The sequence below is a fragment of the Gossypium hirsutum genome, chromosome A04, assembly GCF_007990345.1.
Source record: "Gossypium hirsutum isolate 1008001.06 chromosome A04, Gossypium_hirsutum_v2.1, whole genome shotgun sequence".
Classification (NCBI taxonomy): domain Eukaryota; kingdom Viridiplantae; phylum Streptophyta; class Magnoliopsida; order Malvales; family Malvaceae; genus Gossypium; species Gossypium hirsutum.
The window spans coordinates 3,912,853-3,929,072 of NC_053427.1; the positions used below are offsets into that span (position 1 = coordinate 3,912,853).

Below are 16,220 nucleotides of genomic sequence, written 5' to 3' on the forward strand. Positions count from 1 at the left end.
AGCACCAATAGGGGTAAACGTCTCTTACGATCGTGAAGTCAAAAGCATCGAGGTAGATCGTGTGATCAAATGAAAGTATCATCAGCTGCAGCATGAATACTTAGTTCGATGGAAGAGACTTCCTTACAGTGAAGCGAGTATGGCAGTTCCAAGGAAAGATAGACCAGTTCCATGAGAAGGACGTGATGAGGGCGTCGTTAGAATAGGTGGGGGAGAATGTCATGGGTTGTGCATGGGAGCCTGCAACCATGACGCACTTGTGCGATCCATCGTGTTCAAAGGAGGTCATTTGGCCCAATCAGATTGGCCCTTTGCTTGGAGAGATTGAAAGCCTATCTACAAAGCTTGGAAAATATGGAATGTGGTCTTCAAAGATATGTAATCCTAGATATTAAATGTAATCTTTAGAAGATACGATTCTATAATATTAGGGATTTGATTTGTAGATAGCTTTTAATCTTAGCCATTGATGTACTTTGATCGGTACTGTTGATTTTGGAGAGGCTAAACTATAAATAGAGGCCTCTCCCCCTCATTGTAATTCATTCAGTGATTAATAGAAATTTGAGAGCATTCACTCAAACTTTCTCTCTAAGTGTTCCTTCTTTTCTATGGCTTGTTCATCTTTTGAGTTCTTTCTCTTTTTGTTCTTTCGCTGTTCTTCGTGGATGCCTTAGAGGGGTTCTGTTGAATCATCAATTGTTGCGAGTTAGGCTGACTTAGGTGTTTTTGGAGCGATGCCTAAGGCCGCACGGATTGTGTGGGAAAAATCTAAGCCAGTGACACTTACTTGCAAGTCAAATCAAACAAAATATATTTTCTTTCTAAAAGATTTAGTAGTATAATATATTTAGCATTTATTAGCATAATATATTTTACATTAATTAGAATTAGGCTTTTTTAACCTATAAATAGATGTGGTTGAAAATCCTCTTGGATCATCATTCGAATTCGACATTAGTGAATTTTCTTTTCCTCTCCCCGTGATTTTTCTCGAAAGAGTTTCAACGTGGTTTTTCTTGAAAAGGTTTCCACGTAAAACCTATGCGTTCTATTCTTCTTTCTTCTTTTTACGATTTTTTACCATTATTGACGTTCAATTCTTATGTCAATATATATATATGAAAAACGTGGATTCAAATCATATGTGGCATTGGATTATGGGTTTATTGCATGCCTTTACTAATGTCCAAAAGTTTTTCTTCTGTAACTCTTTTTGATTGTCACTAAATAATCAAATTAAATTTATTTTTAATCAAATAAATTAATTTTTGACAAATTTGGATGATAAACGTATATCACAAATAATTTATGATGTGTCATTGAGAGCACAAAAAATATCCTATTCCCTGTAAAATAGTAAAAATAATAGTAAAAGTAATAGTAAAGGCGAAGTAGGGTCGAATCCTCTGGGACCGGATTGTACGAATGCTCGTTTCTTGAAATCCTGGACAATTTCTTGACCAAGAAAACCTGCGTTCCTGAAAAATAAAAAATAAAATTAAGAATATGGAAAAAATAAAAATAGAATTTGAAGTGAACTGAGATTACGAAATTAAATAAATTGCAGAAATTTAAATGAGGAATATAAAAATAAATAGAGTTGGGAAAAGAGAAAGTTTCTTATGTGGCAAGATTTCATCATTCGGTTGTCTCATTACGCCTTGGGTTCAATCCAAATTAACAAAATTAACAAACGTTAAAATTTTTATATATTTTCTAACATTAGATTGATATTTTCTAACATTTAAGCAAGGGCAGTTTGACACTCAATCTAAATTTAACGAAACTAAAAATCAAATACAAAAATAATGCTTTTGTTTTTTGAAATGACTGAATATTTGACTTTTCTCTTTCTTTTGATGTAATTTTGAACAATTACATTGATATTTTTTAACATTTAATATATGTTTGAAATTAAATATGAAATTAAATTTTTAGCCCTTTAATATATATAGTTTGAAATTAATAAATGATAAAAATACATTTTTGATCTCCTCAAAATGATACAATTAATTTTAATTTAATCTTTTTAAAAATTGAAAAGATATTAAGAACCTATTTCAATAAATAAAGAGTCATTAGTCTTCCAATTCATAGCTAAAAAAAAATTCTAGAGCAACCTTCACCGCGCCAATCTCAGCCACCTCAGCAACATTTGCTGCTACAGTGCGAGAAAATAGTGCTCTTGCGACACCCTCCATATCTTTCAAAACACCTCCGCACCCTGCTTTTTCTTCTTTCACAATCCCATACAGATTGAACTTTAACCAACCATGTGGAGGGGGCCTCCAAAAAGAAGCAGCAAGTTTGGATTTAAAGGAATCAACCCGACACCTGCGTGAAGTAATCCACCAAAAATTCTCCTGCAGCATTACTTCATCATGAACTGATTTAGGGCCTGTTCTTCTGTATTAAAAAAAGCTCTTCTGGCTCCAAAAGCACTTTTGGAAGAAAAGTTGTGCAGAATAAGCTGCTTTTGATTGAAATTTTTGGCTTTTTAAAAGTGCTTTTCAAAAGCACTTCTGAAAAGGAGAAGTTAAAATTTTTAGCTTTTATTCTCCGAAAAGCACTTTTAGTACTTAATTACTTTTCACCCCTCTAATAACATAGTATTTTCCCTTTTTTTTTCTTGGTGCTTAATTACAAATGTGTTAAAATCATTAATTAAAAGTAAAAAATATTTTTTAAAATACTAATTACAAATATTTAATGGTTATATTTAAATATTTAAAATGTAGTTTATATATTCTAATTAAATTTTATAAGTAATTAATATTTATTACTTAAAAATATTTAAAATTTATATTTCATATATTAAAATATTAACAACAAATTATAATAATTTTTTATATTCTTACTAAAATATAATAATATTAACTAATTTAAATTTTATTTAAATGCATATTTGTTACTTGATAATAACATGTCTAAAATAGACATTTTATTTTTCAAAAGCACTTTTTGACAATAATACTAAACATTCGAATTTTAAACCAAACTTTTTAAAAGCACTCCTCAAAAGCACTTTTCCACAGCATTTTTCAAAAACACTTTTCAAAAGCATTGCCAAACTGGTCCCTAATCCACAACGTTTGCACTATTATCCATTTAATTAAATACATGCAACAAGGACTAAGCATAACTTCTGTGCCAAATTCAAAGAATTTGTTGCACTCTTATCCTCACAAATTCAAACAAGTTACGTTGCTTAGTCCTTGTTCCAACCTATAAATACATGCAACAATTGCACTCTTATCCTCACAAATTCTGTGCCAAATTTCAAGAGCAAATAAAAAAAGGCAGCAAACTAAGCTTTTCAATATTTGATTTTGATCAATCGAAATGGCTTCACAAGTTTCTGAAATTCCTTCTTCATCACCCCTTTCTTCCAATAAGGATGAAATGCGTCCCAAAGCCGATTTTCCGCCTAGCATTTGGGGAGATTTCTTCCACAACTGTCCCGACAAGGTATGCATACATATGACCATATTGATATTTAAAATCTTAACATATTATTTGTTTAATTATTTAGTGATTCAAAATGAATAAAAGTTTCATTATTTTGAGCAGAATATTGATGCTGAAACTGAAAAATGTCACCAACAATTGAAAGAAGAAGTGAGGAAGATGATTGTGGCACCAATGGCTAATTCAACCCAAAAGTTAGCCTTCATTGATTCAGTCCAAAGACTAGGTGTAAGTTGCCATTTCACGAAAGAGATCGAAGATGAACTAGAGAACATCTACCATAACGACAATGATGCCGAGAATGACCTCTACACTACATCTCTTCGATTCCGACTACTCCGAGAGCATGGATTCAATGTTTCGTGCGGTAATTATTGGAACAACAACATAGTGTTTTTAAGTTTCTCGAGTATATAATAGAATGGAATGTTTGATAACGATATTTCGTTTTGGGTAATTTCATCTCAGAGGTATTCAACAAGTTTAAAGACGAGCAAGGGAATTTCAAGTCATCTGTGACAAGCGATGTTCGAGGGTTGTTGGAACTTTACGAAGCTTCCTATTTGAGGGTTCATGGGGAAGATATATTGGATGAAACAATTTCTTTCACCACCAACCATTTAAGCCTTGTAGTAGCATCTTTGGACTATCCTTTGTCCGAACAGGTTTCTCATGCTTTGAAACAATCAATTCGAAGAGGCTTGCCAAGGGTTGAGGCAAGGCACTATCTTTCAGTATACCAAGATATTGAGTCCCATAATAAGGCTTTGTTGGAGTTTGCTAAGATCGGTTTCAACATGTTACAACTTTTGCATAGGAAAGAGCTAAGTGAGATTTGTAGGTATGTTTTGGAATCTTTTTCACCCATTTTTTCTTTTTCATCTTTTTTAATTTTTTTGGAGGGGTTGAATTTATAGGAGGCATCATCCTCAGTATAGGAGACGAGTTGCAAATGCTAATATTTGAATCTTAAACGTATTAAAAAGTACTAGTTAAAAGTGACGACATGAACCTTGGGTTCATCTTTTTCACCTTTTTCATTTTAGTTATATATATTTTAAAATTTGAGGTTGCCAATTTGAATCAAGAATCTAATAGTTTACTCATCGACAACATGAATATGAAACTAATTAAACCTTTTGAGGATCCATTGTGCTAATAATTTTTTTATATGATTTTTTAGGTGGTGGAATGATTTAGACTTTCAAAGAAAGTTGTCATATGCAAGAGATAGAGTGGTTGAATGCTATTTTTGGGCCTTGGGAGCTTACTTTGAACCCCAATATTCACTTGGCAGAAAGATGTTGACAAAAGTGATTGCAATGTCATCTATTATAGATGATACATATGACTCATATGCAACATATGATGAGCTCATTCCCTATACAAGTGCTATTGAGAGGTATATCTTTACTATTATTTTTTTGTTATAGGTTAGGTTTCTTTAATCAGAGATTAACATTAAAATATATAATATGATGAATGATCGAAATATAACGATGAAGTTGGATTTAGGTGGGAAATCAAATGCATAGACCAACTTCCAGAATACATGAAACTAAGCTATAAAGCACTATTAGATGTTTATGAAGAAATGGAGCAACTGGTGGCTGAGCACAAGAGACAATATCGTGTTGAATATGCAAAAAATGCAGTATGTATACCGACGAACATTTATTTGGTACAAAAGTAATAAGATATTAGCTAAATTCTAGATTTGAAAAAACAATTAACTTGAATAACAATATATAGTTATTTAAATATTGTTATAGAAATTGATTTGATATTAGTGATAATTATTGAGATTTTGTTGCCTCAGATGATACGACTTGCTCAATCCTACCTTGTGGAGGCTAAATGGACTCTTCAAAACTACAAAGCATCATTCGAGGAATTTAAGACTAATGCATTGTCATCTTGTGGTTATGCCATGGTTACTATTACATCTTTTATCGGCATGGGAGATATTGTAACACCAGAGACCTTTAAATGGGCAGCCAGTGACCCTAAGATCATTCGAGCTTCCACAATTATTTGTAGGTTTATGGACGATGTTGCTGAACACAAGGTATAATAATATATCTATGCAATCACAAGAAACTGAACTCTTATTATCTTATTAGTTAAGTGTCTTTGTAATGAAATCTAACAATCGTTTTTATCATGGATTTGAAACAAACAAAGTTTAATATTTATATATCAAATGTTTAGCCTTAATAGAAGAATAAGAAAAAACTAGTTTCATTTTAGGGTTACTAGTGAGGAAGTATTGTCAACAAAGGTATTTATCATCACTAAACAAATAAAGTTTAATATACTGATAAAATTTAGGGTATATAATGATAGAATAATTTTGATTTTATTACGGCTGCAGTTCAAGCATAGGAAAGAAGACGATTGGTCAGTAATCGACTATTACATGGAAGAATATGGCGTAACAGCACAAGAGGCATACGATGTATTCAACAAGCATGTTGAGAATGCTTGGAAAGATATAAATCAAGAGCTTTTGAAACCAACAGAAATGCCAACAGAAGTTTTAAATCGTAGCCTAAACCTTGCAAAGGTAATGGATGTGGTTTACAAGGAAGGAGATGCTTATACATATACTGGAAAAGCGATTAAGGATGCAATCACTGCAGTGCTGATTGAGCCAGTCACACTTTGAAATTATATTAAAATTTCCTCTCCAAGCTTGTTGTTTAAGGGATAGATATTAAGTTTTAACTAATAATGTGTTAGTTTCAAATAAAGTACAAATCGATCGTCTTTCTACTTATTGCCTTAATAATTCAATAAAGTTCTTTTCAAGCTTTTCGTTGTGAAAATTTTGCTATTTTATATTTTAGTTGTGTTTTATATATTTTTTTGGGTATAAAAGAATATGTAATATAAAAATAGGATGAGTTATAAATACTAGAATTAAGATAAAAAAACCCACTAATCATTACCACTTGAAGTCTATTGAGATAGATTTTGAATTCTTTATTAAATTAATTTTGTAATTGATTAATTGCCAATTAAAACCTCAAATTTATAGCCAATCCCAAAGGATTACTAGTCAATTTCAAATTTGTGTACATGTAATAAATTTTGTAAAAAGATAATATATTTTGTAATGAAACAATTCAATACAAATAGTATTATGTAGGTGATAAAAAAATATGTAATCAAATAAAATATATTATAATTTATGTTATACAATGTGGAGACGCTCTTTTTTTAGGGCGGTAATCAGGAAATTGGGGACGATGTTGTGTCCGAAGAATTGCCAAGAGATTTACAAAGGGTCTTTGAGACTCAATCTGTATATGTGGGTTGAGGGTTTGAGATTGAGTAACTTTGTCGAATGAGATTGAGTTAGCGGAAGAGATTAATCACTTAGAGAGTGAGGAAAAGGGAAAGGACTAAGAATGAAATAAGAGGAGTTTTGGTCTTACTGACTTGAATTTTTGATCTAGGAAACGAGACATAATAGTTAGGCCTCAGCGGGTTGAGGCATTTGTGAGCATGTGTTAGGTTTCAATTTGTGTTTTTGTGAGAAGCGTTGTAGGGCAAATGTTAGCAAAAACTGAGAGCATGTTTTAGATGTAAATCTGTTGAGTACCATGTTAGGGATTGTTCATGACATTCTTTTAGTCGATCGCAAGCTTCGGCTCAGAGTGGGAATCAAAGACTGGTTTGTGCAGTTAGGTGTCAAGAGGATCAAGATGCATCTGGCTGCAATACAAATACATTTGCAATTCATGTCAAATGTACCTTGGATTGATTAAGCGTTTGGTAGTACTTAAGTGTTTGATTGTCATTGGAGTTTCTATGACTTTGAGATTACGAAATCGTTAGTGCTATTTCTGTAAGAAGTTTCTAGAGACAATCCGAGTAATTGAGTAAGGAGTTTGTTAGAAATATTGTCTGGATTGGGAGTGAAATATAGTCAAGTTTGCATTGGAATCAGAATTGCGCAGCGATAGTGTGGTGATTAGTGTGAATGAGAAAATTTTAAATTTGGTGGTTAAGTATACGGTGTGACAGCGGGAATTTCAAGAACGAAATTCTTTTAAGGAGAGGAGAGTTGTCACTTCCCAAAAATTAGGTTAGAAGAAATTTGGTGGTCACGTCCTGATTTTTAGTTAAGATTGTGAAAATTTTGTTAAGTGAACTAATTTGGTTCAGTGGTTAAGTGTTGTGTTTGTGTGTGAAAGGTTCTGGGTTTAAATAATTTTCCTTGTATTTTTGCTATTTTTCCCTAAACCCTTATCCTTGAACATCAATGCTTGTAACTCTTCTCTTGAATCCAGTACCTATTTCCATCAATCGAGTCCTTCAGTGGACTGCAGGTGTGAAAGCTTCTAATCCATTCTGATGGAACTTCTTATATAGAAGATGCAAATTCTAGTCACGAAATAGTATATACTTCGCAAGAGCTAGGGACAACAATCATGGCACCTGATGGGGCCAATGAAGTAACCAATACATCGCAGACAAATGACCAGCGATATAGGGCATCGAGTAAGGACTGCCAAGGATCTTCCATGCGTCAACCTCGGACAACCTTTGTTTCTAACCGTAGGCAGTCAACTAAAGCTACTTATGTAGAGAAACGTCTGACTGGAATAGAGGATTTATCTTTGCAGAGTATTCCACCAGGGAATCTAAAGCAGTTATTGATTACATGTGCTAAAGCTCTCTCTTAAAACAATATCGATAAATTCAATATGTTGATTGCAGAGTGTCGAAACCATTTTTATTTTTGAAAACAAACAATGGGGATCTACGTTTTAAAACCAAAATGTGGAGTCGCCACCAACCCTTTTGTTTAGGTGTGAATTGGTCACCTACTAAAACATTTCATACCATTTAAATCAACTTTGGTCCACGTAAAAATAAATGGGCTTGAGAGCCGGTTACGTATAAGGAAGGGTTAACACCCTCAATACGCCCAGAAACTGGTACCAGATTGGTTAAGTGCTATCCTTAGATTTTAAAGAAATTTTGAAACATGATTCTTATTAAAACGCTTAAGTGGTTCAAGTTGGATGTCAAAATTCTCTCGTTTTAAAGGTATGCAGTATCATATCCAGTACGATTGGATACGATCCTTTATACCTTCAAAAATACGATTGATTTTTGACTTTCAAAAGCTTGTAAGCTAAAAATTATAAAAGGATATCCAAATATTTAGTCTGACGAAAAATCACACCCAGCACGATAGGGCACGATTTTTCGAATTTGCAAATATTGAATATTGCCTTATTTTAGAATCTTTGAATAAAGAAAACCGGAAATTAGCTCAAAGCACATTTATTTGTTTTAAAATACGATAGAACACTTAATGGATTACAAAGAAACATTGATATGAAAAAAGGATTAATAAACATGAGATGAAATGCACACATAAAGTGCAATAAACCACAATTAATAAATCCAACAATTAAATACAACTATTCTAAGTAAAATGTGACCAAATTTTTAAGCATGGATAGAGGACAATTAATGTGACCAATAAAACTATGAATAAATAATATACAACAACAATAAATACGGCACAATATAGAACAATCAACAAAACATATACAAAACAAAATGAAAATTAGAAGTCAATGTGGTGAGACAATTTTAAAATAGTAATGAATTAGTGAATGCATAATATATAAAAGATGAATTGATGAGTTGATGAATTTACTAGACCAAAATTGATTTAATAAAATGTTTTATTAGGTGATCCAATCACACCTAAACAAAAAGATTGGTGGCGACTCCACACTTTATTTTAAAAGTCGATCCCCATTTTTTAAAAAAATGGTTTCGACAGCACTAATCATTACCACTTGAAGTCTATTGAGATAAATTTTTAATTCTTTATTAAATTAATTTTGTAATTGATTAATTGCCAATTAAAACCTCAATTTTATAGCCAATCCAAAGGATTACTAGTCAATTTCAAATTTGTGTACATGTAATAAATTTTGAAAAAAGATAATATATTTTGTAATGAAACAATTCAATACAAATAATATTATGTAGGTGATAAAAAATTTGTAATCAAATAAAATATATTATAATTTATGTTATATAATATGGAATGCTCATTTTTTAGGGCGGTAATCAGGAAATTGGGGACCATGTTGTGTCCCAAGATTTGCCAAGAGATTTACAAAGGGCCATTGAGACTCAATCTGTATATGGGAGTTTAGGGTTTGTGATTGAGCAACTTTGTCGAATGAGACCAAGTTAGTGGAAGAGATTAATCACTTAGAGAGTAAGGAAAAAGGAAAGGACTAAGTACGAAATAAGAGGAGTTTTGGTCCTATTGACTTGAATTTTTGATACAGGAAACGAGACATAATAGTTAGGCCTCAATGGGTTGAGGCATTTGTGAGCATGTGTTACATTTTGATTTGTGTTTTTGTGATAGGCGTCGTTTGGGCAAATGTTAGCAGAAAACAAGAGCATGTTTTAGATGTAAGTCTGTTGAGCACCATGTTAGGGATTGTTCACGACATTCTTTTAGTCAATTGCAAGCTTTGGCTTAGAGTGGGAATTAGAGACTGTTTTGTGCAATTAGGTGTTAAGAGGATCGAGATGCATCTGGCTGCAATACAGATACATTTGCAATTCATGTCAAATGTACCTTGGATTGATTAAGCGTTTGGTAGTACTTAAGTGTTTGATTGTCATTGGAGTTTCTGTGACTTTGAGACTGTGAAATCGTTAGTGCTACTTCCGTAAGAAGTTTCTAGAGACAATCCGAGTAATTAAGTAAGGAGTTTGTTAGAAATATTGTCTGGATTGGGAGTGAAATATAGTCAAGTTTGCATTGGAATCAGAATTGCACAGCGATAGCGTGGTGATCAGTATGAGTGAGAAAATTTTAAATTTGGTGGTTAAGTTATCGTGTGACAGCAAGAATTTCGAGAACGAAATTCTTTTAAGGAGAGGAGAGTTGTCACATCCCAAAAATTAGGTTAGAAGAAATTTGGTGGTCATGTCCTGATTTTTAGTCAAGATTGTGAAAATTTTGTTAAGTGAATTAATTTGGTTCAATGGTTAAGTGTTGTATTTGTGTGTGAAAGGTTCTGGGTTTAAATAATTTTCCTTGTATTTTTGCTATTTTCCCTTAACCCTTATCCTTGAACATCTAGTTTATATATTATTTTCGTTCAATTGATAAAAATGGTGAGCCTAGTGGTTCAATGGTAAGGCTTTAGCTTACCTTTTGATCCTGTGTTTGAGCTCTCATGTGTGCAAAGTGAGAATTATGTTTTTAGTTTAAATTTGGAAGAAAAATCTATTTGGATGATGACCAGATAGTGGAGTTCTTTGATTAAGTTGTGCGAATCATAATTGCAATTGGTCATTTAGATGACGTTTTTAGGTAGCAGACGTCTCATGGTTGCATTCACATCAAAATCGGATCAGATGTGTAACAAAAAATTCGAAAAATACGAACAACAGAAAGCTGAAAACTAGCCTATTAACGCCACACAGCCGTGTGCTAGACTGTGTGTGTCACACGGTGTGTAAGTTTCTTATGCTATTAAATAAAGCCATTAGTTCTTTTTATACCGGGAGCTAAGAAGAAGTATTATTGGGACAAACAACCATAGGTTTCATCAAAAAAATATATTCAACTATTTCAAAGCCGGGCTTAAACTTTTGAAATTATACTTACATTTGTATTAAATATTTTAAAGTAAACCATTCTACATATTGACGAATGGAATCAATATTATAATACTATTATGTTGAATAACCATGGAATTAAAATAAAGCATAAATGATTTATTTTTCTTGGCATTATTAACATTAGTATTAAGTTGCGTAGTCAAATTAGAAAAGCATTAGCCATGGAGCAGTCGGGAGAGAGAAGAATAGTGGAAACAGTTTTCGTTTACAACATTTCGAACTCTATGCATTGGAAAGGATTGTGGGCTTTATTTGGATACCATGGTGATGTTGTTGATGTGTTTATTCCATCAAAAAGGTGCAGAAATGGTAAAAGGTTTGGGTTTGGGAGATTCTCTAATGAAAGGGATGCACTAAGGGCGATAAAGAGGTTAAATGGTTTCTTTTTATTAGAGAAGAGAATCGGGGTGAAAATGGCTAGTTATAATAGTAAAAGAAAGTCTTGGAGGATTGTTTTGGATCAAAAGAACATGGAACAGATTGCTGAAATTGATCGAGAAGTAAAATGTGAAGAAATGAGTGATAATAAAGCAAGAGGAGATATGAAATCTGAGATCAGAAAAGTTCAAGGTCATGTTGAAGAAGAATTGTTATGGAATTTACAGAAATGCTTGGTGTGCGAATCGATTTCGATATGTGATTCATAAAGTATAAATGATCGTTTAGCGAAAATTGGTCTTGGGGAAATATCAGTAAGAAGGATTCAAGGTAGACATTTCTTGGTTGATATTCCGGATGAAGAACTAATGGAGCTGTTAAAGCAAACTGAGTGGTCATATTTGAAAGATTTTTTCATTAACATTGTGCCATGGTCGGAGAAGTTGAAGTTAAAAGAGAGGGTGTCGTGGATTGAAGTTTCTGGAGTGCTTTTGCACTGTTGAAACTATGAAACCTGTAAAAGAGTGGCTAGATTATGGGGGAAGCTAGTGTCAATAGGCAAAACTGTAACTAAAGTACACAATTTCGAAAAAATTGAGCTGCTAATTTCTATTTCTCAAACGAACATGATTGATGAAGTTGTTAGCTTGGAAGTTGGCGATGATATTTTTTCGATCAGAGTTAGGGAAAGGGGACTGTCGGAGCTAAAATAAGATAGCTTTTCATGTAAGGCTAGCTAGAAGAAAAAAGAAGAAGTTTGCATCTTAGAAGCTGGTTCGGTGGCGAGCTCAAGGTCAGAAATCCCATCGGGGGGAATTGAAAGCGTCAAGTCAGGAGCATTAATGGAAGTTAACCTTGAAAATGGGAAGAAGAGTAATGAATGTCAGAAAATGATGGAGGTGGAAAATGAAGAGGTTGAGTCAGTGCATGTGTCCAAAGAAATTAATGTAGGTGGGGCAGTTGAATCGGATATTGTTATGGAAAGGGCCTTGAAGGACGTAAAAGACATGAGATTGGCTGTTGTAGAGGATGCTATTGAAGTTTCAAATGTTGGGGGCATTAAAAATGGATCACGTGTGGATTGTAGGAGTGTTGGAATTTGTATTCCAAAAGTTGTAATTGGTCTAGAGGACGGTAACAATGGAAGTCAAGAGAATGAAAAAAATAGAGATGAAATGCTGGAATCAAATTTGGATTTAGAAGAAGAATTGAACCAAATGATTATTCACAGGAAAAAAAAGAAAGGATTGAATAAGAAGATTCGGTCTATGAATGAAATCCAAAGTAGTCTTTTAACGTCTAAAGAGAGGAAGAAAAGGGACAGAGCCAAGCTGAAGGAAAAAGGAAGGGAGTATCGTAAGAGAGATGAGAAGATTGTTAATCTATCCTTATCGAATTCGGATATAAGTAACATAATGAGGGTGATTCTTAGAGAAGCTAATAACACTTGGGCACTCAGAAAGAAACTGGGATTTAGTGTTCATGGAGATGAAGAAGATGTAATTGAAGAAATAATGAGAGCAGAGATTCAGTAACTTTGTTTCGATTTTAGAATGAGAGAGGAGATCAGGTCTCAGTGGTTAATAAGCGAGTGATTGAAGTTCTTGTGCAATTTTTGGTGTTGATAAGGGAAGATGGTTCTGGAGATATTTGGGTTTTGTGGAGTAATTTGGTGCTTAAAGAAGGCTATCTTTTTAGAAATGGTGATGGTGTGAGGGAAATTATTGGAAGAGGCAAAGGACACTTTATTAGCTTATGGAATGGCACAGATTTTCTGTGATGGGTACTGGGATTGAATTGTCCATTATGTATTGGAAATTTTTGGTGTGGTCATTGTTTATTTGATGATTGGTTTATTCAGGATTTTTTGGGTGGCTACAATCGGTAATGGATGTATATGTATGGCTACAAGAAAATTGGGTTTTTTGTGATGTGAGTGGGAGTCTTAGTAGTTAGGTGGTTGTTATGATGCTGTTTTGGTTGCTGGAATTTTTCGGGGTGTTGTTGTCTGAATAGGAGCAGGATTTTTGTCTATTATTTTGGTTTGTTTTACTGCTCATGGTTGTTTTATGTTCATTGTGTATAGCTTTTGCTTACGAGGTATGAGTTGGTGTAATTGGAGATGTTTGAATAGTGAATTATGGTGTGGATGGTGGAGGATTCGGGTTTTGTTTGGGTTGGATTGGGTTTGTTTTAAATGTTGCTGGGGTTGTTTTGATTGTATCTATATCATGTAATGGGGTTTTGGTTGTGGGTCGATTGGGGGGTGGTCTTATTTACTGGTTGCTTTTTGGTTGTATTTTCTGGCTTTTGTGCAGGGGAGGTCATGGAAGGAAAGTCATTTTGGCTAGTTATGAGGTTGTAGTGATGGTTTTGGTGTTGATTTGGAAGGAGTAGGTTTTTATAACTATGAAATGCAATTCAATAAATGTTTCAGATTGGCTGTTTGTTGTCGGATTTGATCAAGGTTGTTCTGGGAACTGTTCGTGATATTGGGAGGTTGTTTTTGGTTGTAGCTGAGGTTCGATCTGAAATCACTTGTCAAGGTTTACTTGGCGCGGCGGTTGTTTCGTTTTTAGCAGGTTTCCCATTGTTTTTCTTTGTGTAGAGTTTTTTGGGATCATTGTTGGGGGATTTTCTCTACGCTCTTTTATGTTTTGACATTGTTTCATTTTTGTTGTTTTTGTTGTTTTTCTTGTTGTCGAACTGGTTGGGTTGGGTGATCCCAATGCCTTCTATTGTATTCAATTGATTGAGAAAAAAAAAAGTATTAATTTGTGTAAGTTTAAGAAAATAGATTCTTATTTGATGACTTCTGAAAAAGTTAATTATCACTCCAAAAGGTTTTGGGCTTTACGTAAATAAATATAGGTTTAATATATTATTTGGTATCTAAGTTTAATATTTTTTTAAACTTAGCACCTAAATATTTTTAATCCAATTTGCGTGTGTTAGACTGTGTCCCAGGCCGTGTGGACCACACGGGCTAAGCCATTTAGACCCTGTGGGCCACATGAGCGTGTGGGATCATTTTTTGAAAAGTTCACTTAGGTTCGTTTGACTCTGAAATTTATAATTAGACCTTCTGTGGGGTCTGTTTGACTTAAATATGATTCTAAAATATGAAATTTGATATTTTGTGAATGTACGTGATAGGGTAAGGTATGCATTACAATTGGAAGTATGTTTAAAATGTGAAATTTGTATATGATATGATAGTTTTGTTAGTATGTTTTGATGTGAAAAGCATGTATGACATATGTGCATATGATGTCTGTATGTATTTGCATAAGCATTGGGGTGAGAAATGATATGTGTTGGAGGAAGTGTGATTCTGGCAGTATTACTGTATCTTTTGGTGATAACCGCAATATCAGTTATGGCAACTTGATTGCAATTGTAGTGACTTGACCACATATATTTGATTATGGCGGATTACCGCAATATTTTTGTTTGGCAGCTCAACTGCACTTATATGAGTGACATACCACTATGATCCGGTGTGATTGGATGGATGGACTTTTGTAATCGTAACTAGTGTGATTGGTTGGACGGAGTTGATGTGTAGCAGATGGGGGTATAATCTATGTCTGCATTTGTTCTGGTCTGATATGACATTCTTTTACGATATATATGCTTCTGAGAACATGACATTCTGGTCTAATATATGTTTATGAAAATATAATACTCTGATCCGAAATATGTCTAGAAATATGACTTTATGATCTGATATATGTTTCTAGTAATACAACATTCTGATATGATATTTGTACATTATAAGTAAAATTTTGTGATGACATTTACATATGTGCTTGTCAAATAAAAATTCTGCTTGTGGGTATAGTTACACACTGGACTCCTACCTCACCTGTTTATTTAAAACGTTTCAGGTGGTCTTCTGGCTTAGGATCGGATGGCGTGTGGGAGCTCAGATCATTTTATCAGTTAATTAAAACATGGTGATTTTTGTAACTTTCTATTTTGGACTTTTGACATTACAATTTGTTTTTTTAGGGCCTTTTTTGGTTTAAATCATCGGTAATTAATATTTTCAAACAGGAAATTAAAAAATCACACAAGTTAACAAATAGATTTTAATTTACAAAATTAAAACTCTAAAAATTTTCTGCTATAAATTAAGTAAATCGTTAAGTGTTTTTTTTATAAATAAATAAATAGCGTTTAACAAATAGCATTAACCAGAAAATGGTTTGCTCAAAATTAATATTTTCTAAGCAAACGAATTTAAATTAAATTTCGGGATTTTCTATTCACAGTTGGAACTCTATCCGTACATTTTTTAGCATTTCCCTAGCATCTTGTAGCTCCTCAAAATTCTCACAGTCGGAAAAGTATCTAATATTTAGAAGATAAACATCCTCCTTGTCATCTAATGATTCATCATCATAATTTGATTTTCACCCTTATCACGACTCTCAACATCACCATCAGCAAGCCCCTCACCACACGCACCAACCACCCCAGCACCCTTACCCACGCCAACTGAACCTTCACCAAGGCCCTCCCTAGAACCATCATTAAGGCCTTTCCCAACACCCTCACTAAGGCTTACTGAACCCTCATCAAATCCCTGCCCAGTGCCCACCACCCTCCAAGCCTTGCGCACCACCCTCACCAAGGCCCTCAAAAAGAACATCCCCTAATCCCTCACCACCTAAACTAAC

At 33.6% G+C, this 16,220-nt stretch overlaps 1 protein-coding gene across 1 annotated transcript; it reads left to right on the forward strand.

Moving 5' to 3' along the window:
- Nucleotides 1-3,294: 3,294 nt before the first annotated feature.
- LOC107919150 ((+)-delta-cadinene synthase isozyme XC14) lies at nucleotides 3,295-6,139 on the forward strand. Its single transcript, XM_041110775.1, has 7 exons — nucleotides 3,295-3,471; nucleotides 3,574-3,838; nucleotides 3,940-4,312; nucleotides 4,655-4,873; nucleotides 4,987-5,125; nucleotides 5,291-5,539; nucleotides 5,846-6,139. The coding sequence occupies exons 1-7, from the start codon at nucleotides 3,346-3,348 to the stop codon at nucleotides 6,137-6,139; spliced, it is 1,665 nt and encodes a 554-aa protein (XP_040966709.1). The 5' UTR covers nucleotides 3,295-3,345.
- Nucleotides 6,140-16,220: the final 10,081 nt, after the last annotated feature.

Coding starts and splice junctions, on each gene's coding strand:
- LOC107919150 (XM_041110775.1), top strand. CDS start 3,346: ATGGCTTCACAAGTTTCTGAAATTCCTTCTTCATCACCCCTTTCTTCC. Junction 4,874..4,986: donor TATACAAGTGCTATTGAGAG/GTATATCTTTAC, acceptor AGTTGGATTTAG/GTGGGAAATCAAATGCATAG. Junction 5,126..5,290: donor TTGAATATGCAAAAAATGCA/GTATGTATACCG, acceptor TTGTTGCCTCAG/ATGATACGACTTGCTCAATC.